Source organism: Drosophila serrata, unplaced genomic scaffold (assembly GCF_035046125.1).
Source record: "Drosophila serrata isolate PLE 108 unplaced genomic scaffold, ASM3504612v1 contig_272, whole genome shotgun sequence".
Taxonomy (NCBI): domain Eukaryota; kingdom Metazoa; phylum Arthropoda; class Insecta; order Diptera; family Drosophilidae; genus Drosophila; species Drosophila serrata.
In genome coordinates this window covers 11,529,612-11,553,586 of record NW_028257170.1, presented here as the reverse complement: position 1 = coordinate 11,553,586, position 23,975 = coordinate 11,529,612, and the positions used below count along the sequence as shown (strand labels likewise).

The 23,975-nt window shown below is 40.2% G+C and overlaps 10 protein-coding genes across 19 annotated transcripts; 4 read left to right on the top strand and 6 right to left on the bottom strand.

The window, feature by feature from the left end:
• Window positions 1–30: 30 nt before the first annotated feature.
• On the bottom strand, window positions 31–4,475 carry LOC110190369 (uncharacterized). Its single transcript, XM_020960781.2, has 5 exons — window positions 3,640–4,475; window positions 1,083–1,143; window positions 961–1,035; window positions 431–679; window positions 31–360 (listed from the first exon to the last, which is right to left on the bottom strand). Exons 1-5 carry the CDS (start codon window positions 3,761–3,763, stop codon window positions 228–230), a joined length of 642 nt encoding a protein of 213 aa, XP_020816440.2. The 5' UTR covers window positions 3,764–4,475; the 3' UTR covers window positions 31–227.
• Window positions 4,476–6,326: 1,851 nt separating this feature from the next.
• LOC110190370 (uncharacterized) lies at window positions 6,327–9,629 on the bottom strand. The gene is made up of 7 exons (XM_020960782.2): window positions 9,468–9,629; window positions 9,308–9,411; window positions 9,168–9,249; window positions 8,342–9,103; window positions 7,867–8,278; window positions 7,319–7,783; window positions 6,327–7,259 (listed from the first exon to the last, which is right to left on the bottom strand). Exons 1-7 carry the CDS (start codon window positions 9,540–9,542, stop codon window positions 6,535–6,537), a joined length of 2,625 nt encoding a protein of 874 aa, XP_020816441.2. The 5' UTR covers window positions 9,543–9,629; the 3' UTR covers window positions 6,327–6,534.
• A 497-nt stretch (window positions 9,630–10,126) lies between these two features.
• Window positions 10,127–12,289, top strand: Aldh7A1 (aldehyde dehydrogenase 7 family member A1). The gene is made up of 2 exons (XM_020960578.2): window positions 10,127–10,227; window positions 10,586–12,289. The coding sequence occupies exon 2, from the start codon at window positions 10,587–10,589 to the stop codon at window positions 12,210–12,212; it is 1,626 nt and encodes a 541-aa protein (XP_020816237.2). The 5' UTR covers window positions 10,127–10,227; window position 10,586; the 3' UTR covers window positions 12,213–12,289.
• On the bottom strand, window positions 11,979–13,299 carry Mettl5 (Methyltransferase like 5). 3 transcript variants are annotated; one of them, XM_086834478.1, is made up of 3 exons: window positions 12,537–13,024; window positions 12,267–12,460; window positions 11,979–12,196 (listed from the first exon to the last, which is right to left on the bottom strand). In XM_086834478.1, exons 1-2 carry the CDS (start codon window positions 13,022–13,024, stop codon window positions 12,304–12,306), a joined length of 645 nt encoding a protein of 214 aa, XP_086690604.1. In that variant the 3' UTR covers window positions 11,979–12,196; window positions 12,267–12,303. The 3 variants fall into 3 exon arrangements, with proteins under 3 accessions (XP_086690604.1, XP_020816238.2, XP_086690603.1); XM_020960579.2 differs by having other exon boundaries at window positions 12,308–12,460; XM_086834477.1 differs by lacking the exon at window positions 11,979–12,196 and having other exon boundaries at window positions 12,230–12,460; window positions 12,537–13,299.
• LOC110190222 (SOSS complex subunit C homolog) lies at window positions 12,230–14,682 on the bottom strand. Of its 3 annotated transcripts, none has more exons than XM_086834479.1 (4): window positions 14,547–14,682; window positions 13,362–13,495; window positions 12,537–13,299; window positions 12,230–12,460 (listed from the first exon to the last, which is right to left on the bottom strand). In XM_086834479.1, exons 1-3 carry the CDS (start codon window positions 14,590–14,592, stop codon window positions 13,036–13,038), a joined length of 444 nt encoding a protein of 147 aa, XP_086690605.1. In that variant the 5' UTR covers window positions 14,593–14,682; the 3' UTR covers window positions 12,230–12,460; window positions 12,537–13,035. The 3 variants fall into 3 exon arrangements, with proteins under 3 accessions (XP_086690605.1, XP_086690606.1, XP_086690607.1); XM_086834480.1 differs by lacking the exon at window positions 14,547–14,682 and adding an exon at window positions 13,893–13,995; XM_086834481.1 differs by lacking the exon at window positions 14,547–14,682 and adding an exon at window positions 13,580–13,598.
• Window positions 13,972–15,601, top strand: Max (MYC associated factor X). Of its 2 annotated transcripts, none has more exons than XM_020960429.2 (6): window positions 13,972–14,107; window positions 14,181–14,277; window positions 14,355–14,420; window positions 14,575–14,682; window positions 14,910–15,033; window positions 15,100–15,601. In XM_020960429.2, the coding sequence occupies exons 2-6, from the start codon at window positions 14,233–14,235 to the stop codon at window positions 15,246–15,248; spliced, it is 492 nt and encodes a 163-aa protein (XP_020816088.1). In that variant the 5' UTR covers window positions 13,972–14,107; window positions 14,181–14,232; the 3' UTR covers window positions 15,249–15,601. The 2 variants fall into 2 exon arrangements, with proteins under 2 accessions (XP_020816088.1, XP_020816089.1); XM_020960430.2 differs by having other exon boundaries at window positions 14,065–14,156; window positions 14,229–14,277.
• Window positions 15,602–15,770: 169 nt separating this feature from the next.
• On the bottom strand, window positions 15,771–16,524 carry Bet1 (blocked early in transport 1). 2 transcript variants are annotated; one of them, XM_020960563.2, is made up of 2 exons: window positions 16,323–16,524; window positions 15,771–16,226 (listed from the first exon to the last, which is right to left on the bottom strand). In XM_020960563.2, exon 2 carries the CDS (start codon window positions 16,187–16,189, stop codon window positions 15,830–15,832), a length of 360 nt encoding a protein of 119 aa, XP_020816222.1. In that variant the 5' UTR covers window positions 16,190–16,226; window positions 16,323–16,524; the 3' UTR covers window positions 15,771–15,829. The 2 variants fall into 2 exon arrangements, with proteins under 2 accessions (XP_020816222.1, XP_020816223.1); XM_020960564.2 differs by having other exon boundaries at window positions 16,403–16,508.
• A 912-nt stretch (window positions 16,525–17,436) lies between these two features.
• On the top strand, window positions 17,437–20,281 carry nes (lysophosphatidylcholine acyltransferase 3 protein nessy). Of its 3 annotated transcripts, none has more exons than XM_020960416.2 (4): window positions 17,437–17,550; window positions 17,955–18,070; window positions 18,227–19,257; window positions 19,336–20,281. In XM_020960416.2, exons 2-4 carry the CDS (start codon window positions 17,962–17,964, stop codon window positions 19,705–19,707), a joined length of 1,512 nt encoding a protein of 503 aa, XP_020816075.2. In that variant the 5' UTR covers window positions 17,437–17,550; window positions 17,955–17,961; the 3' UTR covers window positions 19,708–20,281. The 3 variants fall into 3 exon arrangements, with proteins under 3 accessions (XP_020816075.2, XP_020816074.2, XP_086690602.1); XM_020960415.2 differs by having other exon boundaries at window positions 17,513–17,663; XM_086834476.1 differs by lacking the exon at window positions 17,437–17,550 and adding an exon at window positions 17,557–17,761.
• A 382-nt stretch (window positions 20,282–20,663) lies between these two features.
• On the bottom strand, window positions 20,664–22,458 carry rept (RuvB-like helicase 2 rept). Of its 2 annotated transcripts, none has more exons than XM_020960418.2 (2): window positions 22,270–22,458; window positions 20,664–22,209 (listed from the first exon to the last, which is right to left on the bottom strand). In XM_020960418.2, exon 2 carries the CDS (start codon window positions 22,197–22,199, stop codon window positions 20,754–20,756), a length of 1,446 nt encoding a protein of 481 aa, XP_020816077.1. In that variant the 5' UTR covers window positions 22,200–22,209; window positions 22,270–22,458; the 3' UTR covers window positions 20,664–20,753. The 2 variants fall into 2 exon arrangements, with proteins under 2 accessions (XP_020816077.1, XP_020816076.1); XM_020960417.2 differs by having other exon boundaries at window positions 22,267–22,390.
• Window positions 22,459–22,519: 61 nt separating this feature from the next.
• On the top strand, window positions 22,520–23,579 carry mRpL21 (mitochondrial ribosomal protein L21). Its single transcript, XM_020960089.2, has 2 exons — window positions 22,520–22,738; window positions 22,799–23,579. Exons 1-2 carry the CDS (start codon window positions 22,669–22,671, stop codon window positions 23,335–23,337), a joined length of 609 nt encoding a protein of 202 aa, XP_020815748.2. The 5' UTR covers window positions 22,520–22,668; the 3' UTR covers window positions 23,338–23,579.
• The last annotated feature ends 396 nt before the right edge of the window (window positions 23,580–23,975 follow it).

Sequence of the window (23,975 nt, the reverse complement as noted above, 5' to 3'; positions counted from 1 at the left end):
GAAATTATTAAATTAAACAGGATAGTAATATAAATTCAGAAACTTTATGTAGTTTTGACTACTATATGTTATAGTAATCCGACTTTTACGTTTTGATAAAAACTGAGACAAACGCTTAATTAGTGCAACCATTCAATTGAAACCTTTTTACAACTCGTATGTTATTAAACAGTTTGTGGGGCAAACATAAATCAAGATGGGAAATAAAAAAGTATACATCTTAACTATTAGCAAACATCATCGTCTATGACAGGATGATTGTCATCGACCTCCTCCTCCGCCTCCTCGTCATCCAAGGCCGCTTGAGAGGCACTAACCTCCGCGAAATCATCCTCCATGTTATCCACAAAGCTCGAGACCCTATCAACACACAAAACAAACAAAGATTAGAAACAAATTCCAGGCAAGGTTCCAAGTTTTCTGCCATCACTTTTCAAAGTCGCACTGCGGCAGGAGGCCTTCGTCCTTCGAGGGGCTGAACCGGAGCAGCGTGCAGAGTCTCAGCAGGCCAAGGAGTATCAGGAACATCCCGGCCACATAGCTGAGCCACAGATTGTGTGGGTACAGGATCAAGCACACGCCGATGACCGCATAAACGGGCGTGGGTCGCCACCCACCGCAAATGGCTGACAGACGCCAGCAGGCCAAGCAGTTGCAGGATGTCCGCTGGTAATTATTTCTGAAATAAAATTAATACCATAAATATGGGTATTAAATTATTATAGTTTGAAGTCATCAGAACAATAAATATATTTATTTGGATAAGAGAAAAACTAAAGGAATTAATTCGAATAAGGTATCTCTATCGGAGAGCATTAAACAATTTTTTTTATTAAATTAAACCGAAATTCATTGAATATTTCAGTTTAATTACCTTAAATATTTATATATTATATTCTCAGTCTCATTATTATTCTCATTATTCTTAAATTTAAAAATATAATTGCCATATTTGCTTACTCCGAGCACTGCAGCTGCAGGAAAATTGTCACCAGCCATTTGATCTCAATAAACATTACCAGCACGGCTGAAAAACTAACCACTAATTAATTTAATTCCGGGCTATATACGATATGGCTTACACTATATATAGGCCAGCCTTATAGCCATGCATGTAGACATCAACGCCGACGCCGCAGATAACTGAAACGAAAAATGGCTTAAACATTTTGTGGGTGCGGGGCGGAATGGAGAGTGTTATCCTTGAACAAGCCTATAAAATAATGTGATTTTGTCTGCGCGAATATATTTATAAGCATATTTATTGAGTTGGGGCTTTTTTGTTTACCAAGATGGGGCCATTAAATGTAATAGGAAACCGAAGAAAAGCACCGAGGTGGGGATGAGAAGTTTCGAGGCATTAAACAACCATTATGTAGATTTAAATTTAAATACATTTTGTTCGACAAGTAAGGTGTATGTATGTTTTAAATTTTTATAATATGAAACTAGAAATATGTTTATATTATTTAGAAATTATATTTATTTAGATTTCTATTAAGTAAGGAAAACCATAATGTTTTTCTTACACTATTTAATTTAAATTTTTTTACAACATAAAATAATTTGAACTAGAGAATTTACAGCATGTTCTTTGTTAAAATTATTTTAAAAAAATGAATAAATTCTCTAAAAAATTTAGACGGAGTAACTTTAAGCTTTAAGTGATAGTTTTTAATCAAATATATTTTAAACTAATTTCATTAACTAACTTAAGCTTTTGCTTAGCTAAATAGAATTAAAAAACTAAATTGGGTAACGTTTATATATTTAGAGAATTCAACTAAATCTTAACAACTTATCATATCACACTCCTGATTAGGTAATACAAACCTTCAAACGGAATAACTTTAAACTTTAAGTTATACTTATACATATAAACAAATTTTTTAAACTTGGACTTTAGGTTAGCTAAATAAAATCGAAAAACAAAATTCGTTATAGTAAAATTTTTATGTTTCTGAACTTAAGAAAACCTTGACAACTTCTATCACTCCCTCCATGATTTTCTCATACAACCCCCTAAAATATTCATATTCTAACCACATTATGAGTCCCCCGATTCGCAGCTACCAAATCCACTTCCAATGTGTAAAATATGGCCAAGAAAAGCCAACACTGCCCCTTGCCCCCATCTGCGTAAAAACTCAATCTAATTAAGTTGTTTTTATTATGCCAAGCCGCGAAAAACAAATCAGATTAAACCAGTTAGATATATGTATATATGGGTCGTATTTAAATGACACTGCAGAGCCCAAAACCAAACCAATTACATTAAAGACTCGGAACGGGACAAAAATCGAAAAAGCGGAAATCGAAAAAACATGCAAAAATTATCTGGATAATTGAAAGCGATGGAGAAAAAATAGATATCACTGGAAATGGAGGGGAAAACTTGGCGAATGGCTGGCGCCAAAAGGCTAACAACAAAGCTCATTGTCGACCGTATGGAAAAGTTGCTCTGATAGGGGAAAATGGGGGGAAAACGCTGCTCTTGGCACAGGATGCGAAATGTGAACTGCAAGCTGCATAGAGGCCAATGCCTTGTTAATGGCTCTGACAAAAAGGATTTCCTTGGAACCTCCCATTCTCTACCCTCCATTAAGAGAGGGGTTTATGAACTATATCGAGATTTTAGTCCTTGTTTTTCTGCGTTGCTCAAAACAATTTGGAAGGAAATTAGTTTAAACTTGACCCAACGTTTTTGTTATGTCCTCCCCACCAGCCATTTATCAAAATTCTGTCATTCTTCTGGCGAGTTCACTATTTTAAGCGCATTAGGGAAATCTCGGTTGCTGGCTGAAAAATCGTTGTGATTGGCCGTGATAAGAGTTTAAGCCAAGTTTGATAACTGCACCAGATGGCCGAGAAAAATCCTTAAAAAAATTGACTGAATTTCCATATTTTTTATGCAGATTGAAGATAACAGAAAGTTCAGATATTAAATGTGTTTAATTTTATGAGAGAAAATATTTAAATTGCGTTGCAATAATTTTTTCTACTTACTAACTGATAGAAATCAATTAATTTAAACGCTACTTTTTTATAGGCTGCCGTTTAAGAGAAAAAATAAAGACCATATTGGCTTCAAAGAATAATCTATAATTAAATGGAAAAATTTATGTAAATTGCAAGTAATGAAATTTAATTTGATTGGTCATTTCTGTTTGGTAAAACTTTATTTCCATAAACTTAATTCAATTTTATTTCGTTCATTTTCCCTTGAATTTAATTTTAATAGAATTTATTTCCCTTCTCTTGTTACAATGCCCAGGAAAATTGTCTTGAAGGAATACTGGTTTTTTTATTAAAGGAAGTCATAAAGAGATTCTGAGAGTGAACGCATTCACTCAGCAGCTTAGCTTTAGAATTCATATTGAATGGCAAGAAATATAATAAGCCACAGCACTCAACATATCCCGAGGCTAGATTTCCATGCACAAGCATTTCCTACGATTTGTCAAGGGTAAACATTCCGAAAAAGGGACACAAGAGCAATGCACATGCATTTATTGATGCACATGCATCTAACCCCATATCGTGATTGGCATTATCTTGAGTAGGCGGGGGATGGAGGGTCACCTGTCCTGAGAGTTATATTATTTTGCCTGCATGGATTTGCAAGGCACTTGAGCTTACCGAATGAAGTCAGCAGACCAAAAACCCTTATCACAGGACGTAAACACTCGCACTCGGCGGACTGAGGACGATGATGATGTCGTCCTCGCCGATGGCGTTGCTGTTGCATTTGCATTTGGCTCATAATTAGTTTTTAAATTAGAAAATATAACTTTAACTTATTTTAAGTTTTCTTTTTATTTGCTGTATCTGTCTTTATCGTTGACTCTCTCACATATTTTCCTTTGTAACTTATTTTATTTCTCATGTATTTCCACTTTATTCAATATATTTATATTTGCACTTTTATAGTTTCTTAATTTTTTCTATTTTTATTTGATTTTTCCACTCGATCCTTAAGACCTCACTACCATCCAAGAATGGCTAATAAAACAATCAAAGAGCCGTATCCACATCACAAAAGTCCACTACGTGCTTGGCATACTGAGAAGTTCAACTTAACGACAAAAGCATTTTCAATTTCAACGTGAATACCAACTCATTACGCTTTTAAATTTCGTTTTTAAATTTGCGGTATTTAAGTTGGGCATACGCTGCGTATGCGTAATGTGACACTTTTCGCACTTCTGCTTCCACAGTATTTAATCACCGTTATATATGCTAGTGTGCGTGTGTGTGTAATGTCTGCAAATTACCGTTACCATTTGCACTTTACCCCCGCACGTTTTTGTGTCCTTTTTTTCGGTTTCAATTTATTTTTTTGTTCCTTCTTTTATGCATTTTTTTGTGTTATTTTTTTGAAGGTGCCACTCTTTGCCCGCCTTGCCACTTGACTTTATGACCGTGCTCTAAACAACGAACGAACGTCCGCACGCTCCCAGCAGCGCTAGCCGAATGAAACTGAATGAAAGGACCTAGCAGGGAATCGTTTCTATATTCGGAGTCAGATCCAGAGTCGCCGCTGAGGCTGCTTTTCCTACTGCCACTGCTTTGTAGCCAAAAGGCCAGCCAATGGGGCGGCGCTGCATTCGAACTTGCCGAGCTGATTTGTTATGAGAGGACGCTTCGGTGTTTATTTCTTTTTAAATGCTTACATCCAAGAGTTGAACAAAAAGTGGCTTTCAGTTGGAGATTTATGGTAACCACAAAAATACTTTTTCGCTGTAATTATTCATTTAGAGTGGAATATTTGTTTAATATTTAAATTAGAGAGAAAAACTATGCCTTTTTATTTTGCTTAACAAAACTCAATCCAATAAATAATCATAGATTTTGTATTATAAAGATTAAGAGGTTATAATATTTACCCCAGAAATTTGGTACAATATGAATTGAATTGAATTGAAGAGGTAATCATTGGTAATTATTCCTGGAATTTTAAATCTGAGTATTTTTAGTTTGACTTTAGTAATATTTGTTTAAGGTTATTTAGCTTTATTATTAGCATTAGTATTATTTTATTATAATTTACTTGTTTATTTTATTTATTTTTTATAACAAACTTATTGCAACTGCTTAATCAAATGTTATTGAAAAGGATGTATATTCTAGTAGCCTGTTAAAATTTGTTTAAATATCTGTGGAAATATTTTGAATATTAATAGCTATTATGTAACATTTAAAGTTATTAAGCTTCTTAACCAAGCTAATGACTTTTTATTAAAATATGCAAATAGTGTTTTTTAACAATTTTTTCATTCAAATGTTATTTTCTTTTTATAAGAACCTCTTAAAAGAAGCATTATGTAATTTATAATGCATTTCAACTAACTAATCAGGAAAACCTCATAACTAAGGAATAAAATACTTCAAATAATTTTTCTAAATTATGCCCTAAAATCTTGAACTCACCTTTTAAGAAACGTAAATAAAATGAAACTGTAAATTAATTATATTACCTAAGAGTAGCGCATACCCAAAGTCACCATCATCCTGCTGAGCTTCTTTCCAATTCTAGCTTGATTTTATTTGTCACGTTGTCCTGTGTGAGCTGCTCCTCATGTTTGTTGCTATTGCCTGGCTTCTCCCTGTGTGTGCGTGCCTTCGTCCTGCTGGTCCTGCCACTTTCTGCTGCCTCTTCTCCTCCCCTTGGCTACGTTTCAGTAATTTTCATAACTGGCTGAATGAGGAGCGAAACGGAGAGGAGGCGAAAAGAAGCTCAAAAGGCGACCAGGAGCAAAGCTGAGCAATTGCCAAGTGCCAAGCAACTACGCAGAATGTGGACAAAAACATTTTCGGCTGCTGCCGGCTTCCTTCTATACATATATATTAAGCAGTGAGAAGCACGAGTAAATATTTTTTTAGCCCCTCCGCTTATTGTGCTGTGCATTTGCTAAGGTGCCTATCGTCAGTCTTGTTTGCATTATGCGGCGTTAATGACATCCAAAGTGGGGAAGACGCCCCCCGAGGAAATTCTCCACTGTCGCCAGCATCTACGACATAATTTACAGCTGCCTTACACAGAAAATTTAATTTCCTTGAATTACCGCGAATTACCAAAAGAAAGAAAGCTATAAAGGACGCCCCAAGCATTAAGATTTGTATTAAAGTCAAAAGATGCTAACTTTAAAAATTGAAATTCTGAATACCAAAAGTTAAGAGTATGTTTGCAAATAAGAATAGAAAATGTATTTAGATTACTTTAATTATAAACAAAGAAAGTAACTATAAAATAACCCTCTATATCCTGCTCGAAGGACCAATGTTTGGGAGGCGATAGCTTTAATCCATAAAACACATTATAAGTAACTATTTATATTTATTATATATTTGAGTAGGATAATTTCGAATCGGTTTCACCAATAAATTATCCTGGGACTATATGTTAGACTATATAAGATTATTTTTTAGAGTGTTTTAAAGGCATTTGGTTATTTTCTTAAAGAACAACTTTAAATCGTTAAAGTAACATTTTTTCTTCAAGTGAAGTGATGCTAATGATACATCCCGGACAGCTCACTTGGGGAACTCCTTGCGCCGCTTCATTATCTTTGTAATACCAGCGACCATGGCCACCTCGGGCAGCGCCAACTTGGCATCCTCCTGGAAGTCGCAACGTCTGGTTAAATGCAGCCAGGTTCTTTCCGGATTCAGGGACAGCGGCATCTGCAGCCAGCTGACATAGTCTATTTTCAGGGATCCCGTGAGCAGCTGGTCGAAGGGGGTATTCCCTATGAAGAACATAGACCTAAGCACCGAAGTCTTGGCCTCCTTGATATTCTGGCCCTGGACTCCTTGAAACGGACTCGGATCATTGTCACCGGTGCCCAGTTGCTCCAGCAGCCAATCCTTGTTGAATTTTAAATAATTATAGACCACCTTGAGGGCTTGCTTACCAATATTTGTGGTTAATATATCGCTGACAAGGACCTCGGCTATATAGTCAGCAATGCCCACATCCAGCTCCATGGCGTAATTGTTTGGCGGACTATGGCTAAGACGTTCTGATTCTGCATTTGTCAAGGCTAAGTCGTCCATTTTGATGGTACTGACGGCACTCATTCCACCTGCCCCTCGGCAGTTACTACCCACGGTTCCCTCAAAATCGGTGTCCAAATTGATACTCTGCTTGGCCTGTTTGAGGAATAATTCAATCTGATCCGTGTGCTTGTCATCTTCATCGATTGAGCAAATGGCTTCTGATATGGAATAGCAAATGGAGGCCTTGTCCTCGTTTTTGCCTGAAAAAGAAATACGATTAATAAACAAAAATAAAATTATTTATTAATTAAATACTCACTCTGCTCATACATTTCCGCTGTCTTTATCAGCTCGGTATATAAGGCGGCAAAAACCACCTGTAGGAGTACTGAATCCCCCAGAGGCCGCGTTGAAACTGGAATGATATCCTGCAGCAAGGAGGCTATCTTATACAGTCCCTCGGGTAGGCAGTCCCAAATCTCAGAGACACAGGTGAGTGCCAATGACATGGCCTGATACATGCTGGCTCCATTTTCCACCGCATTCACTAGCATCTCCACCACACAATCTAGGACGGGATAGACAAAGTGCATAATGGCCTCCAGCCAAGGAGTCCTCTTCTGGTTCCACACCTGTCGCTTGTCCAGGCAATCGCTCCACCCGGCGATAGCATGTTCCTCAAGTGTTTTAATCAGACAGGATTTGATATCCACTGCCTTGCCAACAGCCACAACTAAGTAGGTGAGTGACAGGACTATCTGATAGTTGGACTGGCCAACAGGATCTGAAAAAGGATAATAACAAATAATCGCATCAATAATAACATATCCAAATTCTATATCTACATTTGTAAATATCCCATCTTACCTATGTCGCCGGCAATAGATTCGGTGACATTGAAGCATTCACCGCGACACAAGAAAGCCTCGCACTTTTGAGGAGCACCCTCAGCGCTAGTAAAAGAAATTTTAGCGACGTTTTTAAAGTTCTCCGACGAAGGTAAATGCTGCATAAGATGACGCATTATAATGCCAGTAAGATAGGCATCTCTCATCAAAAGAATTTTCAATAGATAAGACCAGTCAGCCTCGGGAAAAGCGAGCAAAACCCTCAAATCCAAGGAAATGGCAGTATTGGTTGAGAGATCGGCAAATTCGGTAACCCATTGGCAGGATTGTTCCTTGGGAAAATACCTGGGTAAGGCAAAAATAATCCAAGCACTTGGAAGGCCATGGCGAGAGCTAAACATTTCCATATTGTCAATACCTTTACGGAAGACCTACAATTTAATTGTATTTTAATTAGTATTAATAAGTAAATCTTGTGAGAATGAAAATATTACCTTCGAAAGCACCCCCAATGGAGCTCCCCTGAGGAGGAGGCAATAGAAAAGCTCCCGGCACTTGGCATGGATATCCCTCAGGATGACACTCTGGTTACTCAGTTGCAATCCCACATATGCCTCACCACTCTCACAGATATGGGGCAACAGCTCTGCGATGCAGAGGAGCATGTTGCATATATCCACCAGATGGAGTGTGGATCGTGCCACGCTGGTCACTATTTGGGTATAGCGTACAGTCAGTACGCTCAGCGTTTCATTTAGCATTCCGGCAAATATTTTCTGGGCCATTTTAGGAGGCACCGAATTCCACAAATCGTTCTTGGAACCGCGCATATAATGCCACCACATTTGAACAGTGTAGGATCCTCGTTCGGACTCAAAAAACGGTTGTGTATCCTCCCAATGCAGGCAATCGGCATCCTGCATTATATAGAGCAATAATAATCGGCAATGTAAATCCAAGAGACGTTCCGCCAAGGCCTCAGACATCTGTGAATATTGCTTAAAGCTCAGCTTGAGAGCTCCACCCTTTTCATCTCCCTTCGGGACACAAATGGTCGTGGTGGCTGCCTGCATGTAAACGCTCAGAGAATTCTTGACCAGCGAAGCAGCTCCAATTGTGGCAGTGAGTACAGATAAGTCCGCATGATCCAAGGACTCCTGGGAGAGACGATGGATATGCTCTAGAAGTAGGTCCGCCGACTTGGTGACGAGCTGAACAAATTTATCAGGATCTGAGGTTTTGACGGTTGCACTGGTCTGGGGTAAATAAAAAGTAACATAATTTCTCAATATATTTTAAATGATATAAGTTGATTCATACAAAATCTCCTTCATTCATTTCCTTTTCAGTATGCAATAGTCCGGAGGGCTTTCGATAAGATGCAAAATACTCATCTTCCCACCTTTAAAATAATTACTTTTTCGAAATCATTTTTATTATTAAAATCTTTAACTAATTACCAACGAATTAATTTAATGGCTGCAAAGGATGCATAACGTGGAAAATCCAATTTTCCTCCCACGACTCCTGAGCAAATTGGTTCCTGAAGCACTCGTTGATGTGTCTGTTTTAAGGTGATTTAGTTTAGAAACTATCAAAATAAATGTAATGTTACTTCACCTGATAAAACTCCAAGTCTCGCTGCAGCAAAATGGGAACTCTATCCATTAAATTACCTTCTTCCAGTACCTCCATTATGCTTAGTTATTTCTTTTATTAAATATACTTTATGAGCTTATTATTCGTGTGCGAAATATTTGATAACGAACAAACAGCTTATGTAGTACACGGGTTGTCAGGGAAACCGTGGCCGTAGCTTTATCGAAGAGGATATCGAAAACAGCACCCGACATGAATATTGAAAATAGAAAAAGAATCTTGTTCAGCATTATTAGATACTAGAAAGAATTTCTTGATCTACGGATTTCCAGGTCACAGATCTAGAATTATTCTTTGGGAACAGATTGAAAGATGCCTGAACAAATCATGTTTAAAATATATTTTTGTTATCTTGGTCAGTCAAGAATCGAATTATGTATGTATGAATATGAAATCAAATCGAACTAAACCTTAAGCTCACTTTAAATGCAACATTATTAAATGTATATGACAAATTCCAATAGTTTTATATACCTTTTACCCTTCACCTGAAAGTATACAACAGATGAATTACTGCACTCAACCTCCTATTTAATAAAAAATTATTGATAAGACGCCAAGTGTTCCCCACTCTCTCTCTTTGAATTAAATTCAGTTTATGCCGCGATAAGCGGCAAACAAAAGCCGGTGGCCCTGCTCGTTCAAAATTCAAATCTATCCTCAGTTGATAATTGACTTGCGACTCGGCCAGTCGTGAACTCTCAATCCGGAGGCAATCAAAGTGAGTACCAGATTGACGGAGATGCTATCAGTAGATCCGCGCTGCTGGGGATCTAAAAAAACTTTCCAGCCAGCAACTAGAAAACAAAACGGAGCACTTATCGCTCGATAAGAAATGGTATCAGGGCGTAATCAGTAATCCATGAATCTCCTCTTGCTCTTCTACACACAGACTTAAAATCTTATATTCATTTCATAAATATGCAGCCAAATCGGAACATAACTAATTAATAATTAATGAATAAATAACAAATGTTGCATTATTTACACACATATGTATGTTATATGTACTCAAAGTGTTTTTAAGATCCAAAAACCTCAATTTAATTTTATACATTTATACATTATCTTTCTTTCAGCATGATGGCACATTTGAGAAATCTTTCGAGGCTCGCCACGCCCCGCCGACTGATCACCCAAGTCGCTTCGAGCCGCTCATCTTCCACATCCTTTCTGATTGACCAACCAGAGTATAGTTTTCTCAAGGAATTGGGCTTGGAGCGGGATAATCCTGGTGTTTATTCCGGTCATTGGCAGGGGCGTGGACCGTCCATAACGAGTTATGATCCTGGTACCGGTCAAGCGATCGCCACAGTACGTCAGGGAAATGTCCAGGAGCTGGAGCAGACAATCGGTTTGGCTGTCGGTGCGTACAAGCAATGGCGACAGGTGCCAGCTCCAGTTCGAGGTGAGATCGTCCGCCAGATCGGTGATGAGCTCAGAAAGTACAAGGAACCGCTGGGCAAACTCGTCTCCCTGGAGGTGGGAAAAATATACAGCGAGGGACAGGGTGAGGTACAGGAGTTTATAGACATCTGCGACTACGCGGTGGGTCTCTCCCGGATCTATGCCGGTCAGCTGATTAACTCCGAGCGAGCTAATCACTCAATTTTGGAGGCCTGGCGTCCCCTGGGATTGGTGGGCGTTATTTCGGCCTACAATTTCCCAAATGCTGTCTTCGGCTGGAATGCTGCGATAGCTCTTACCACTGGCAACAGTGTCCTCTGGAAGGGAGCTCCCAGCACGCCCTTAGTTTCGGTGGCAACCACAAAAATTGTGGCGGAAGTGCTGCGCAGAAATAACCTCCCTCCGGTGGTTACTCTCTGCCAAGGAGGTACCGATGTGGGCCAGACTCTGGTGGCTGACAAGCGAGTTAACCTCGTCTCCTTTACGGGCAGCTGCCAAACTGGTCGTGATGTCGGCGTGGAAGTCCAAAAGCGATTCGGTAAGGTAATCCTTGAGCTCGGAGGCAATAACGCCTTGATCATTGATGAATCAGCCAACGTGAAGATGGCCCTGGATGCTGCACTCTTCGGTTGCATTGGCACCAGCGGTCAGAGATGTACCACCACCAGAAGGATCATTGTTCACGAGAAGCTGCACGATCAGTTTGTGAAGGCTTTGGTTGGCAAATATAAACAGTTAATACCCAAAATCGGACATCAGTTGGACGCACAAACTCTTGTGGGTCCCGTCCACACCCAACAAAATGTGGAGAATTACACGAAGGCTATTGAGGAGGCCAAGTCCTTAGGTGGCACAGTAGCCTTTGGTGGCAATGTTATCCAAAGAGCCGGTCATTATGTAGAACCCACTGTGATCACAGGACTCAGTCATGATGCCAGCGTTGTTCATCGTGAAACCTTTGCGCCCATCGTTTACGTCCTCAAGGCCAAGAGCGTAGACCAAGCCATCGAGTACAATAACGAGGTGGAGCAGGGTCTCTCCTCTGCCATTTTCACTGAGAACATTGGACAGGCTTTCAAGTGGATCGGAGCCAGCGGTTCCGATTGCGGCATTGTCAACATCAACACCACCACCAATGGAGCTGAAATTGGCGGAGCCTTTGGAGGTGAAAAGGCCACTGGAGGAGGTCGAGAGTCCGGATCAGATGCCTGGAAACAGTACTGCAAGCGGGCCACCATCACCGTCAATCATTCCGGCGAACTGGCCTGCGCCCAGGGAGTCGTCTTCAATGTGGAGTAAAAGGGAAATGTTAATCATTTTTAATCTTCCTATTTTCTTTATTTTTAAATATACAATAATAATGTCCATAAACGAAATGCAACCGAGTTAATTACTTATCCTTGCTGATATCAAAGCGCCAGAAGTCCACCTCAATGTCCTTGGACTTGTGCTTGTGGAACTTGTAGCTGGCCTCGATATTGTACCGAAGTTCGGCGACCACTGAGCCACGAGCACCCCACTCCTGCGCCTTCTTTTGAATGTAGGCACTGCGGGAGTGGAAAATAAAACACATTGCAATGGTCATATCCGTTGTTTATAGAACATGTTCAGTTTGCGACATACCGTGTAGATGTTTTGTGGAGTGAGTAGACCGCTCGGTTCGCCAATCGCAGTGCCACCTCCAGGAATCGCATGTCCATCCCAGCATTGTGCTTTGTGCCAAACGGAGGATTCATCACCACTGTGTCGAATGTCTTCTCCCACTTGCTCCCCTTTAGCTGCAGCACATCCGCTCTGACGCAGTCCACATTGGGCAGCTCCATCTCCACCACATTGCCCCTAAAGGTGTCTATCGCATCGCCGTCCAATTCGAAGCCCACTGTGAGCTGGGCGCCCAGGAGAGTGGCAGCAATACTGAGCATTCCGCACCCACAGCCCAAGTCTCCCACCAGTTTTCCTTCTATATCTTCGTGTTGGGCCTGCATGTGATGCGCCATGCAGGCAGCTATGTGCGGTGGGGTTGGATATTGCTCCAGGAGGATCTTGGGCTGCTCAAAGCCATCGACACTCTGCAGATACTCCTCCAACTTCTTTAGCTTAAGACGTGCCATTGGCGGGCAGTCTATTTGCTGATATTGTGGGTGGCTGGGGCGTTGGGAGTGGTTGGGGTATTCGCGGGCGACGGCAGCGGCTCCAGACGTGGCAGCACGGGTATAAAGCTGTTTCCAAAATACGAATCCTGAGGTATAAAGAAACCCAGAGTTGTAGAGCTCGTTGGATTAAATGCAGAGCGGGCGGTAGGCGTGGCATTAGTGGCAATGCCCACGCCCAGCTGGAAATCTGGATTCACGGTTGTCGGCTGTCCCAGTAACTGAGGAGCGGGCATCTGCAAGAAATTTCATCTTAAGTTCCGTAAAAATCTTCAATGTCCACATGCTCCACACACACCTGACTCGTGGTACTCAATCCAAGATTAATGATGCCACCGGCCAGCAACTGCTTCTTCGTCTGGATCTCCTCGAGTATTTTGCGGTTCGTCTCGGCTTGCTGGGAACTTGTGGTGGGAAAAGACATCCCGTTGACTTTCGAAAGAATAAGAAAACAAGCAATAATTGTGGCACAAAATAAATTTATAATAATAGAACAGTGTGACCAGTTTGGCTTACTTCAGGCTATATCTATTTCAAACTGGAATTTATGAAATTTCCAACTAGCCTTAAAAATAATTTATTTTTATATTTATTTAGCATATATTATATATATATTAATTAAAATAAATATAGATATTATTTATACTACGTGTATTTTTATATGAAATATACATTTTCAATCTGTAGTTTCGGACATGGTTTATTTACATTAATATTAATATTAAAAAAGCTTTTAACTAAAGGAGGGAGGAGGAAAATGTCAATCAACTTTCTGTTTTATTATTTGTCTATTAAATTCATTTAACTTATATTTATGTCAATTTCTCACATTCTTAACAATTTGTTCGTGAAATTTAACATGCCCGTGTATAGGCTTACATTACAGAACGATTTTACACGTTTTTCTCATACATGGCGTAAAATTCTGTTTACAATTATGATGTGACCGTTTGTTAAAAATATCTGTTTAGTATCGTTATGATAGTATCGAAAAATAGATATCGATATAAAATTATCGCATCTAGTCGAAGTCTCCAATTCGTGGTTTGTTGTTCTCTATAACGTGCTGGCGAATATAAATAAAACAATAATTGTAAATAAACATCTTAATACATAGACTTTGTGTTCTCCGGCGACTCACTGTAACTATCCAAATCCTCTGCAGAATCATGAGTATGAGCGACGACGACAGAGACATTGATATCGAGAGTGACGTAAGCAATTAATCACAATATATATATATATGTCCTTGTGTTTATGGTATTTTATATGAATTAAATCCCTTTTACAGGATGATGGGGACTCGGATAATGGTTTGGGCTCGTCGCGACACACCAGTACAGCAAACTTTACCCAAGTGAGTGTAATGAAATGGCAAGAAAAAGCTGCATACGTTGTTCGTTGTTGATAAACACAGAGCGCACGTGTGTTGTTGTTATGAAATCTTATTTACGTATTGATGAGCGAGTTGTGTTACACATACATATTTTCCTATTTGTGTATACTTGAAGGCCGAGAAGCGCGCGCATCACAATGCCTTGGAGCGACGGCGGCGGGATCACATCAAGGAGAGCTTTACGAATCTCAGGGAGGCGGTGCCCACGCTCAAGGGCGAGAAGGTAACGGAGGCCAACAGCTGATCTTGGATAGATACAGTGGCGGCCAGGACCATGTCAGAGATCAAAAAAGACAATAGCTTTTTTTGGGTAACACCGTAGGATATTTTACACTTTAAAAACTAATTTTAATGATGACTATTTCAAAGTAATTCTTTTTATATAAAGATCAGATAAACCCCAATTTGAAAAGTAAACATTTGTGTAACCCTAATTTTATATCCCAATAGGCAAGCCGAGCCCAGATATTAAAGAAAACCACGGAATGCATACAAACGATGCGGCGAAAGATCAGTGAAAACCAAAAGGACATTGAGGAGATCAGGAAACAAAACAGCATACTAGATCAACAAAGTAAATTGTACAATATTTTCCATTCCAAAAAAATTTTCCTCATACGTTTACTTTTCCAATCCCCAGTTCGAGCCCTGGAGAGTCCGAATGCCGGCGATCACTTCGCTGAGTTCCTCAGTGAAGATGAAGTGGGCAGCGAAGATATTGAGGACGATGATCTTGACCAGCCCGACTTTAGCAGACGCAACAAGAAAATGAAGACCTTCCATGCCTAGCTTTTGTTTGCCCTGGACACGCACAGGAATGTTCCGGTTTTCATTTTCACTGATTCTGTGGATATTTTATCAATTCCATCTAGGTTTTGTTCATTTTTCTAGGGTTGTGTTAACCAAAAGCAATAGCCTTTAATGTTGTGAAGAAATCAGTTCTAAATTCAATTAAGGAAGAAACAACTCTGTGGAAATGAAAGCTGCAACATGCCCGTTAATCATAATCATCATTAGTTGTAAGACCAAAGTGTAGCCCACCCCCTCTATACCTTAATTCGTATGCGTGTCTTTTGTACTTAGAACAAATCAGCACTCTCTCTACGAAAATAATAAAAGTTTGTAAGTTTATATATAGAAAATACCCAAAGCAATTCCTTTTAGTTTTGACATAATGGTAAAACTTGCAATGGTTTGAAAACAATTATCTAAATATTATTATCTGCCTAATCTAGTCAAAGAAAAGTAATTGCTAAACCCATTAATACTAAGAATTTTTTTCCTTGGAATTATAAAGAAATCACAACACTCTTCACTAAACAAACTAAAGGTTTGTTGGTACATATATATTTTACACAAATAAGATACAACTACTTAAATTTAAGGGTCAGCCAGAGGATCAAGAATACGACGAGGACAAAGAGGAACATGTAGCACATCTGGCGAGCACCACCGCCTTGTTTGGCCAACCGCAACACCCGGGTCATGGTGTTGCCGAGAAAACCACTCGTTCGATCCATATCATCGTCGATTCCGCGCAGTAACTTATCCTGGTAGCGCACCTCATTGCCTATATCGATGGTAAGCGATTTCAGCGCTCCAATTTTCTGTTTAAGCTCCTCCGCGGCCAGCTCATTTTCCGCCTCCAAGGAATCATGACTCGCCGGAGCAGCGCCTGATCCCGATGGGTGTTGGTTCAGGGGCTGGTATGGATAGTTATTGCGGCGCATGCTGCTCCCAGTGTGTGCCAGTTTTGCATTCGGATTGCTATAGATCGGTACAGATTTATTTGGAGTTAATGTAAATCCTCAAAATCACATAAAAGCATTCAAGTGACACGTAAACGTAAACATTGAATCTCACCCAGCGGCAAGACAGCTGTTGTGATGATTGTTTCTGACCGCAACCTCTGTGACTGACTTCGCATTGACCCTTGACCCTACCTTGGCACTTTGAAATTGGCTGAGTAATGTTCAATTAAATAAATGTAAGATTTTAAAAACCTATGCAATTGTTGGTCGTCGTGTTGTGTGACCAGAGCAACGGAACAAAAATTCCTTGAAATAAACATAATTAACCCTATAAATTGTTCGACTTGCACGACTTCGTACCAAGTTTATAATTTGGTTTACTTAAAATCTATTAAAGTAAACGTTATAATAGTATTATTAATAAAACATTAAATCTTTTAATCATTTAATTCTTGTCATATTTTCTACTGTTTTTTTATTTCTGTTCTTCTGATCATGTACCTTTTACATGTAGATTTAATTCAAATATTATAAAATGTGTTTTATAAAGTTAAAAAAAATATATATTTTTTTTATTCTATAAGGCTCTTCAGCAATTATTAAGTTTATTTAGTTTCACACTTAATCACCAATTTTGCAAAAAGTCTCTTATATACTCTCATTACCATATAAGACTGAATGGGTCGAATCGGATGACTATATCAAATGTTTGCCATAGAAACGATCGGAACGATCGAAAAAAATTACATTGTCAGTTATCAATATATTTTGATATAATATAAGACATAGACATTTTTGATTGTTCTAGTATTTTGGTTTTAATTTTATGAAAATCGGAAGACGTCATATAGGTACTACAGAAACGATCGTTAAATATAAAGGAAAATGCAAAGCTCTGAATTTAAAATTGTAAATTTAGTGTCGGTGAATGTAATGAAAATTGGTATTACATCATTGTTTTCAACAGAGGTGTAAATAATTTTTATTGTATTAATTATAACTGTTCGAATTGCAGTCTGCAATGGTTTACAATGTTCTGCGTGCCAACTTTAGCTTCCTTTCTTTTTGTTTGAACCTGAATTTAATTTAAAATATTCTTAATTTTAAATCAAATAACAAATAAAAATGTTATTTCATATTTTCATTTACAAATAAAATTAAGAACAAAACAGCTTTTGATAGGCAAAGTTAGAAATGTGTGCTTTGTATATTTTCGTTAAAATAAACACTCACCCCGACCACTTAAGGGTTAATCATGCGCACAATTACTTATATACTTTGGAAATTTTCTTACTGCCGGTCACACTGCTCCAGTCGCGTCTAGTGTTCAATAACTTTAGGTAATCTTAGCCAAAATTGTAGCTTGGCGCAGCCGTTTGTTTTTTCCATTAATTTTTCTGGCCCGGCCGTGAAATCAATAACCATCAAATATTTAAAGCTGTCGTGGCCACAAGTGCGTCATTAAATTTAGTGGTTTCGTGGCGTCCATTCGAGATTTTCATTCTCATTGACCCTGACCAAGTGCACTCGTTTGTTGCTGTTGTTTTTGTTGTATTAACTCTTCTTCTTTTATTAATCCCCTCCCCTTCCGTTCAGTTTGTGTTGATAAAAAAACAATCAGTTTGCGTAATAATGCGCCAATAACAATAACAACAATTACTGAGTGATTAGCACTGCAGAACGTTGAACCATCGAAACACGCGAGCCAAGTGACTGATAAGCCCTGCAACTCTTCCATTTCCAGATTTAGCATGACGGAATACACTGAAGTGTTGCCCCACAGGGGCCTAATGGATGGAATCTCCTTGCGAGTGGGCGTTCCCGTGGAGGCCCTGCGATTGTTGCTCACCATTTTGGCAGGTAAGACCTACATATACGCCTCTTTTCCTATAAGTATGCATGTGTGAATATATGCAGTGCATGTCGAGCATATGTACAGGTGTTCCGGCAATAATTGTATACCCCTTGCTAATTTAAGTTCGTTTTATATATATTAATATATACTCCACTTTTCAGGCTATCCCGTGGCTATCTTTTATCTGAAATTCGTTGCCAGCATAAACAATAAAAAAGTGCACCACTTGTTCTTTGCCGCCAGTGGCGCCGGATTGTGCTACTTCAACTATGGCTCCGATACATATCACTCCCTGGTGGGCATTATGACCACATATTTCCTGGTACTCATCTTCCGGAGAAAGACTCAACTGTTCCTGACCCTTAACTTTGTATTCCATATGGGATATCTGCTGTTGGGTTACTTCTTCACCTCCAGCAACGATTACGATATCCTGTGGACAATGCCCCAGTGTATTTTGGTCCTCCGAATGATTGGATTTGGGTTTGATGTCACTGATGGCCTGAAGGCAGAGTCTGACCTGTCCAAGGACCAGAAGGAAACAGCGTTAAAAAACCCACCATCACTGCTGGAGCTATTAGCCTTCGCCTATTTCCCCAGTGGATTTTTGGTGGGGCCGCAGTTCCCATATCGCCGATATCAAGCATTCATCAACGGACAGTACCGTGAACACGAGGGAAGTGTTGAGGCCAGCGCTCGTCGCTTCGGAGCTGGAGCCTTCTACCTAGTCGTGTGTCAAGTGGGACTCAGTTATTTCCCCGACTCTTACTTCCTCACCCCTGAGTTTGCGAAGCAGGCCTTCCTCAAGAAAATTTATTATTTGGGCTTCTGGGCTAAGTTCAGTCTGTACAAGTATATCTCTTGCTGGCTGCTCACCGAAGGAGCCCTCATAGGCATTGGACTGACCTATAAGGGGGAAAAGAAGAACGGTGAGCCCGACTGGTCCGGCTGCAGCAATGTCAAGTTGATGCTCTTGGAAACTGGCAACACGATGGAACACTACGTGCAGAGCTTCAATGTAAACACGAATCAGTGGGTGGGACAGTACATTTACAAGCGTCTCAAGTTCCTCAACAATCGCACGATTAGCTATGGCGCAGCTCTGGGCTTTCTAGCTGTATGGCATGGATACCACAGCGGATACTACATGACCTTCCTCATGGAGTATATGGTCGTGAGTACGGAAAAGCAAGTGAGTGTGCATGTCGGAATTATATTATCAAAATACATTGTATTTAAGAAATAATGCGCCATTTTCTCGTTTTTATAGATTACCCGCTTCTACACTACCGTAGTTTTGCCCAAGTGGGGCGACGTTCTCAACAGCTCTGACATCTACAGGCTGCTGTACTTCATCGCTCTGAAATCGTACAACATTTGCTTCATGGGCTGGTGTCTCACGGCATTCGTTTACCTGAAATACGAGCGATGGATCGTGGTTTTTGGCGCTGTTAATTACTATGGCTTCATTTTCCTTATCCTCTGGGCTGCCTTCTATCACACCTACCGAACCTTCTTCCGGGCTAGTTCGAGAAATCCAGGCGGCGAGGATGTAAAGCAAGTGGAGAATACGACAGAAGACAAAAAATCGCAAGAGCAAATTAATGGAGAAAAGAACGCAGATGACAAGAAGTCTGAGTAGAAAGAATGCATGGAAAGATAGTAGTTTGAAAGATTTCAAAATTTTAGTTACTCCTTGACAATTGTTTGGAATTGGTATTTATCATAATCTTACTAACCAAATAATGTGTTTTACCAAATAATATGCCACTGTAACTAGAGATTTGTTAACTAGCTGTCGAAAAGAACAATTTTTTACATATAATTCGGCTGCCTAGTCAAGGAGGAGTCATCCCCAAGTATACAGTGTGTTTTATGGCGATAAGATACTGGCTTATCTGGCCCCAAAACAGCACATTGTCAGTCGTATATATGTACGTTATGGAATTGTAAATTGTATAAGTGTTAAAATCATGATAGATCACATATAAGACTTTTAAGAGACCCGGGTCTATGAAAATCAAATAATTTATGTAACAGATTTCTTGTATTTAATGAGGGAGCATCATTCACGGAATCGTAACTAAGCCATAAAGACAATTTTATACCAATGCAAGGATTAAGGAATGGAAAGATATATTTTGATATGCTCACATTAAGTGCAAATTTCTTTAATGGAAACGCGAAATAAATGCAATGAAGTTATTTTTAGGTAATTGCTACACTTTTCTTTATTATTTGGGTATGGAAATTAAGTTGTGGATCGTTGGTGATAACAAATTGTAAATCTTGTATCGGTTAAATGAAGTAAATATATGGCAAGAATATATATCGAGAATACAATTTGACATATATACAAAAAAATTGTTTCGGATTCGAAAGTATCTTTAAATTGATCGAAATGGAAGATATCGAAAATATCCCAATTTTAAAATATTGATATCGAAGTTTTTTTTAACAATTATGAAACACAACACAAATTTATCGCACATATATTCAAGCGATAAAATATCAATTTATTGCAACTCAAATGTAAAGAAAATATTGATGTATAGATCTTTTGCCATTCCTGATATCAGCTAATTACAACGAAACACATTTTGTAAGTCATAAACAGCTTATTTATTTTTATGATCAATAAAAATGGTCATGAGAATGTATTCGGAGGAGATGCTAATAATGTACGCTTTAGTGCTCCATAGGCTGGCCGTCGCCACTGCCGACGTCTACACGGCGCTTGGCTCCTCCGCCAGAAGCTGGATCCTGCTCCTCCTGCTCGTTGATTTCGCTAAACATGTAGTCGTCTTGGTACTCCTTCAGTATCTTGCTCGAGCGATTCTCGTCTAGGAACAGCGAGTATACCTTCTTCACATCCTCCGTGTTCACTTCTGTGGCCTTGCGACGGCGACACACCAAGTTGGCGGTGGTGATCAACTGGATGGCATAGCGCAGACTCGTATTGGTGGCAATATGCGTGAGAATGGTTAGAGCATCTGGGTGCATGATGCAGTCCTCTTCCTCGCAACGAATCTTCAGAATCTCCTTGACTTCCTTTTCCGAATAGGGAACCGTGCGAATGATGATCATACGATCAAGCAGATCGATCGGAATGCCGTGGGGACTGCGATAGTTTGTGCCCCTGATGCGAGTGATTCCTCTGTTGGTGGCCATCACAACCACGGGAGCCATGTCCGACTCCAGAGCTCGATTCAGGAAGGAGAAACACTCGATATCTAGCATATGAACTTCATCGATAAAGAGAACTCCCGGGTTTATTTCAGCTTTTCCCTCCTCGCGCCACTCGAGCACTTTGTTGTTGATTTGGTCGCGTACTTCTTGCTTGATTTCACCAGTGTCGCCGGAGAACAGTGCCAGGAATCCGTGGGTGCGACTATTGATCACATCGATCTCGTGAAGGGTGACGGTGTGCACCACCTCCTTGCGTTTCTGCAGCTCACCCTCCGGGCATTGAACGAATCTAGTTTGGGCTCCAGTAGCATCGTAGTCCCTGGCTCGGGTGAAGCTTCTGCCGAGCTTGTTAACTTTCCCGGAAGCCTTGTCTATGGTGATGACATCGCCCGCCTGGATCTTTTCCTTCATGAAGCACTCAATAATCTTGTTGCCCAAATCGTAGTTGGTCTCCATCTCTGTGGTCTTCAGGGTAACCTTGCCCACTTTTTGTCCGGTGCCCGTAGCTGGGCGCTCGATTTGTATCTCCACCACTTCACCCTCGATGATCTCAGTTTCCTCCTTGATGCGAACGCCAATACTTTTGCGCAGAGCCTGGGACAAGGCCTCAGTTTTGCTCATCTCCAGTGAATATATCTCCGACCCCGACATACTGGTGAATGGGGTCTCAGTGCCCAGGGCCTGAGCCATTCCCACGGCGATAGCCGTCTTGCCGGTGCTGGGCTCTCCAGCCAACAGGATGCATCTTCCGGCGATTTTGCCCTCGCGAACCATTTGGACCACAACTCCGGCGGCTCGGCGGGCATCCTTCTGGCCCACCATGCCCTGGGAAACCAAACGTGCCTCCAGAACATCGTCCAAACCCAAACCGCGGATGTGTGAATGGGCGCCAATGCGTTCGATGCGCGTTATGTCGCGAACTTCGATTTTCTCGGTTTCGGCCATTTTTGTGATTCTAAAAAATATTATCAATTATTCGTTTATCTCGATTCCGACCTTTTCAACGCCTCACTACTTGTTTATGGAGCTTAAATAAGTTGCTAAGCAAATTATTGGAAACGCCGGGCCTGCTTTTTAATTCGAGTGTTGGAAAGCGACCGAAATGAAAAGTCAGCATGTTGCTGGGGATGGAACATGGGATAAGAAAGCTAAAAAATAGCCAAAAATTGGTGGTTAGGCCTCGAAAATAAAAGGTCTGGCAATGTTAGTAGCTCGAAACCAAAAAGTCTGGCAACGCTGCCAGCACCAGACATAACTGTCTGGTAGCGCCACTTTCTCAAGCCTCCAGCGATGCCAGACTCCCGATCTAGGCACAGCTGTTTATATATTTTGTCGTTTGCAAGCACTGCCTTGGAGTTTTTGGATATTGTGCAATTTATTTATGTACTTTTTGAGTTAAAAACCGCATAAAACAATGTCGTTTCTAGCGCAAACTGTGCGCCAGATGATACGCCACGTGCCCCATCGCACTGCGGCACTCGCAGGTTAAAGAAACATAAATTAAAACCCTGTAAACAATGTGACATAACACTGCGTATTTCTAGGTGGCATGCGTTCCCTGAGCATTTCCCCGGCCTTTCTTCAACAAAATAAACCGGCGACCGAATCAGTTGATATATCCGCTTTAAGCAAGGATCAGCAAAAGGAGTGCTCGAATATATGTGAGCGGATTAACAAGCAGGTGGCCAAGTCCGAGCAGGGTCGTCTCTTTGCCGTGGTTCATCTGTGCGGCAAACAATTCAAAATTACTCCTGGGGACATCATACTAGTGGAAGGCTATTGGCCACCGACGATAGGCGATGAAATCAGCTTGGACAAGGTTCTTCTGGCGGGGGCCAGGGACTTCACCCTCGTAGGACGTCCGATTCTGGAGCCAGGCCTCGTTTCTGTGAAAGCCACCGTCGTGGAGAAGACACTAACGCACACGAAGACACACTTCCGGAAGAAGCGCAGGAAGCAGTATATGCGCATCAACTTCCAGCGGTCTCCCAACACCATGATCAGGATCAATTCAATTGAGTTAGCTCGTCCGGTGGATGGGAATAGCGAGGCGGAGGTGGAGCCCTCGAAGCGTTTGTTTTAGTTCAAAAAGCTGTTTATCAAGAAAAATAAATCAAATCGTTAAAAAGGTAATTAAGAAATGAAAAAAGAATGATGTATGAGAATTTAAAACTACCAAGGAATATTTAATCAATAACCATAACACTTTTAGTTACAGTAGAAACAATCCCGATTATATCCTCCTGAGGTGAATCGAATCATGAAAAATTAAGATAATGGTATAATTATTTTAAAAAAAATCCAGGTTCTTTACGTCCAACGTAACAAGGGATTGATTGATTGATTTTTTTAATAAGTATGAATGTCACATCCGAGTGAGCTTGACCGGGAGGTACAAGTCATTAATACCTTCAAGAATCAAAGCAAATCCTTTTTTCAGGCCTGATCAAGAATAACTTGGGGCGCTTGATTTCCCCAATTGATTTAAAAAGTTAAAAGTTCAACCAGAAACTTAGATATTCAAAAAAAGGGCTAATTCAGGACGCCGAAGTTTGTATAACCTTGCAGTATGCAGTTTGATTATTGAAAATCGATCCATTTTGGTCAAATGAAAAAACCTTGCAGGAGAAATATATATAACGTTCATGTAAGTAAAAACACCAAACTTTTGCAAATCTTTTTAGGTTCTTATATCAATAGACCGATTGCTATGGCTATATG

What these genes read in the sequence shown, in the direction of transcription:
- Bet1 (XM_020960563.2), bottom strand. Translation starts at nt 16,189, where the DNA reads ATGCGCCGCAATAACTATCCATACCAGCCCCTGAACCAACACCCATCG.
- Max (XM_020960429.2), top strand. Translation starts at nt 14,233, where the DNA reads ATGAGTATGAGCGACGACGACAGAGACATTGATATCGAGAGTGAC. An exon ending in GTACAGCAAACTTTACCCAA is followed by an intron (nt 14,421 to 14,574) that starts GTGAGTGTAATG and finishes GTATACTTGAAG; the next exon opens with GCCGAGAAGCGCGCGCATCA. An exon ending in CCACGCTCAAGGGCGAGAAG is followed by an intron (nt 14,683 to 14,909) that starts GTAACGGAGGCC and finishes ATATCCCAATAG; the next exon opens with GCAAGCCGAGCCCAGATATT.
- Mettl5 (XM_020960579.2), bottom strand. Translation starts at nt 13,024, where the DNA reads ATGGCACGTCTTAAGCTAAAGAAGTTGGAGGAGTATCTGCAGAGTGTC. An exon ending in CTCCACAAAACATCTACACG is followed by an intron (nt 12,461 to 12,536) that starts GTATGTCGCAAA and finishes CCACTCCCGCAG; the next exon opens with TGCCTACATTCAAAAGAAGG. An exon ending in TTTGATATCAGCAAGGATAA is followed by an intron (nt 12,197 to 12,307) that starts GTAATTAACTCG and finishes TCCACATTGAAG; the next exon opens with ACGACTCCCTGGGCGCAGGC.
- rept (XM_020960418.2), bottom strand. Translation starts at nt 22,199, where the DNA reads ATGGCCGAAACCGAGAAAATCGAAGTTCGCGACATAACGCGCATCGAA.
- Aldh7A1 (XM_020960578.2), top strand. Translation starts at nt 10,587, where the DNA reads ATGATGGCACATTTGAGAAATCTTTCGAGGCTCGCCACGCCCCGCCGA.
- LOC110190222 (XM_086834479.1), bottom strand. Translation starts at nt 14,592, where the DNA reads ATGCGCGCGCTTCTCGGCCTTCAAGTATACACAAATAGGAAAATAT. An exon ending in ATACACAAATAGGAAAATAT is followed by an intron (nt 13,496 to 14,546) that starts GTATGTGTAACA and finishes TTCTTTCGAAAG; the next exon opens with TCAACGGGATGTCTTTTCCC. An exon ending in GATTGAGTACCACGAGTCAG is followed by an intron (nt 13,300 to 13,361) that starts GTGTGTGTGGAG and finishes AATTTCTTGCAG; the next exon opens with ATGCCCGCTCCTCAGTTACT.
- LOC110190369 (XM_020960781.2), bottom strand. Translation starts at nt 3,763, where the DNA reads ATGAGCCAAATGCAAATGCAACAGCAACGCCATCGGCGAGGACGACAT. An exon ending in TGGTCTGCTGACTTCATTCG is followed by an intron (nt 1,144 to 3,639) that starts GTAAGCTCAAGT and finishes TTTTCGTTTCAG; the next exon opens with TTATCTGCGGCGTCGGCGTT. An exon ending in CCGCAGTGCGACTTTGAAAA is followed by an intron (nt 361 to 430) that starts GTGATGGCAGAA and finishes GTGTGTTGATAG; the next exon opens with GGTCTCGAGCTTTGTGGATA.
- LOC110190370 (XM_020960782.2), bottom strand. Translation starts at nt 9,542, where the DNA reads ATGGAGGTACTGGAAGAAGGTAATTTAATGGATAGAGTTCCCATTTTG. An exon ending in GAGACTTGGAGTTTTATCAG is followed by an intron (nt 9,412 to 9,467) that starts GTGAAGTAACAT and finishes ACCTTAAAACAG; the next exon opens with ACACATCAACGAGTGCTTCA. An exon ending in AGCGGAAATGTATGAGCAGA is followed by an intron (nt 7,260 to 7,318) that starts GTGAGTATTTAA and finishes TTTCTTTTTCAG; the next exon opens with GCAAAAACGAGGACAAGGCC.
- nes (XM_020960416.2), top strand. Translation starts at nt 17,962, where the DNA reads ATGACGGAATACACTGAAGTGTTGCCCCACAGGGGCCTAATGGATGGA. An exon ending in GTTGCTCACCATTTTGGCAG is followed by an intron (nt 18,071 to 18,226) that starts GTAAGACCTACA and finishes TCCACTTTTCAG; the next exon opens with GCTATCCCGTGGCTATCTTT. An exon ending in TCGTGAGTACGGAAAAGCAA is followed by an intron (nt 19,258 to 19,335) that starts GTGAGTGTGCAT and finishes TCGTTTTTATAG; the next exon opens with ATTACCCGCTTCTACACTAC.
- mRpL21 (XM_020960089.2), top strand. Translation starts at nt 22,669, where the DNA reads ATGTCGTTTCTAGCGCAAACTGTGCGCCAGATGATACGCCACGTGCCC. An exon ending in TCGCACTGCGGCACTCGCAG is followed by an intron (nt 22,739 to 22,798) that starts GTTAAAGAAACA and finishes GCGTATTTCTAG; the next exon opens with GTGGCATGCGTTCCCTGAGC.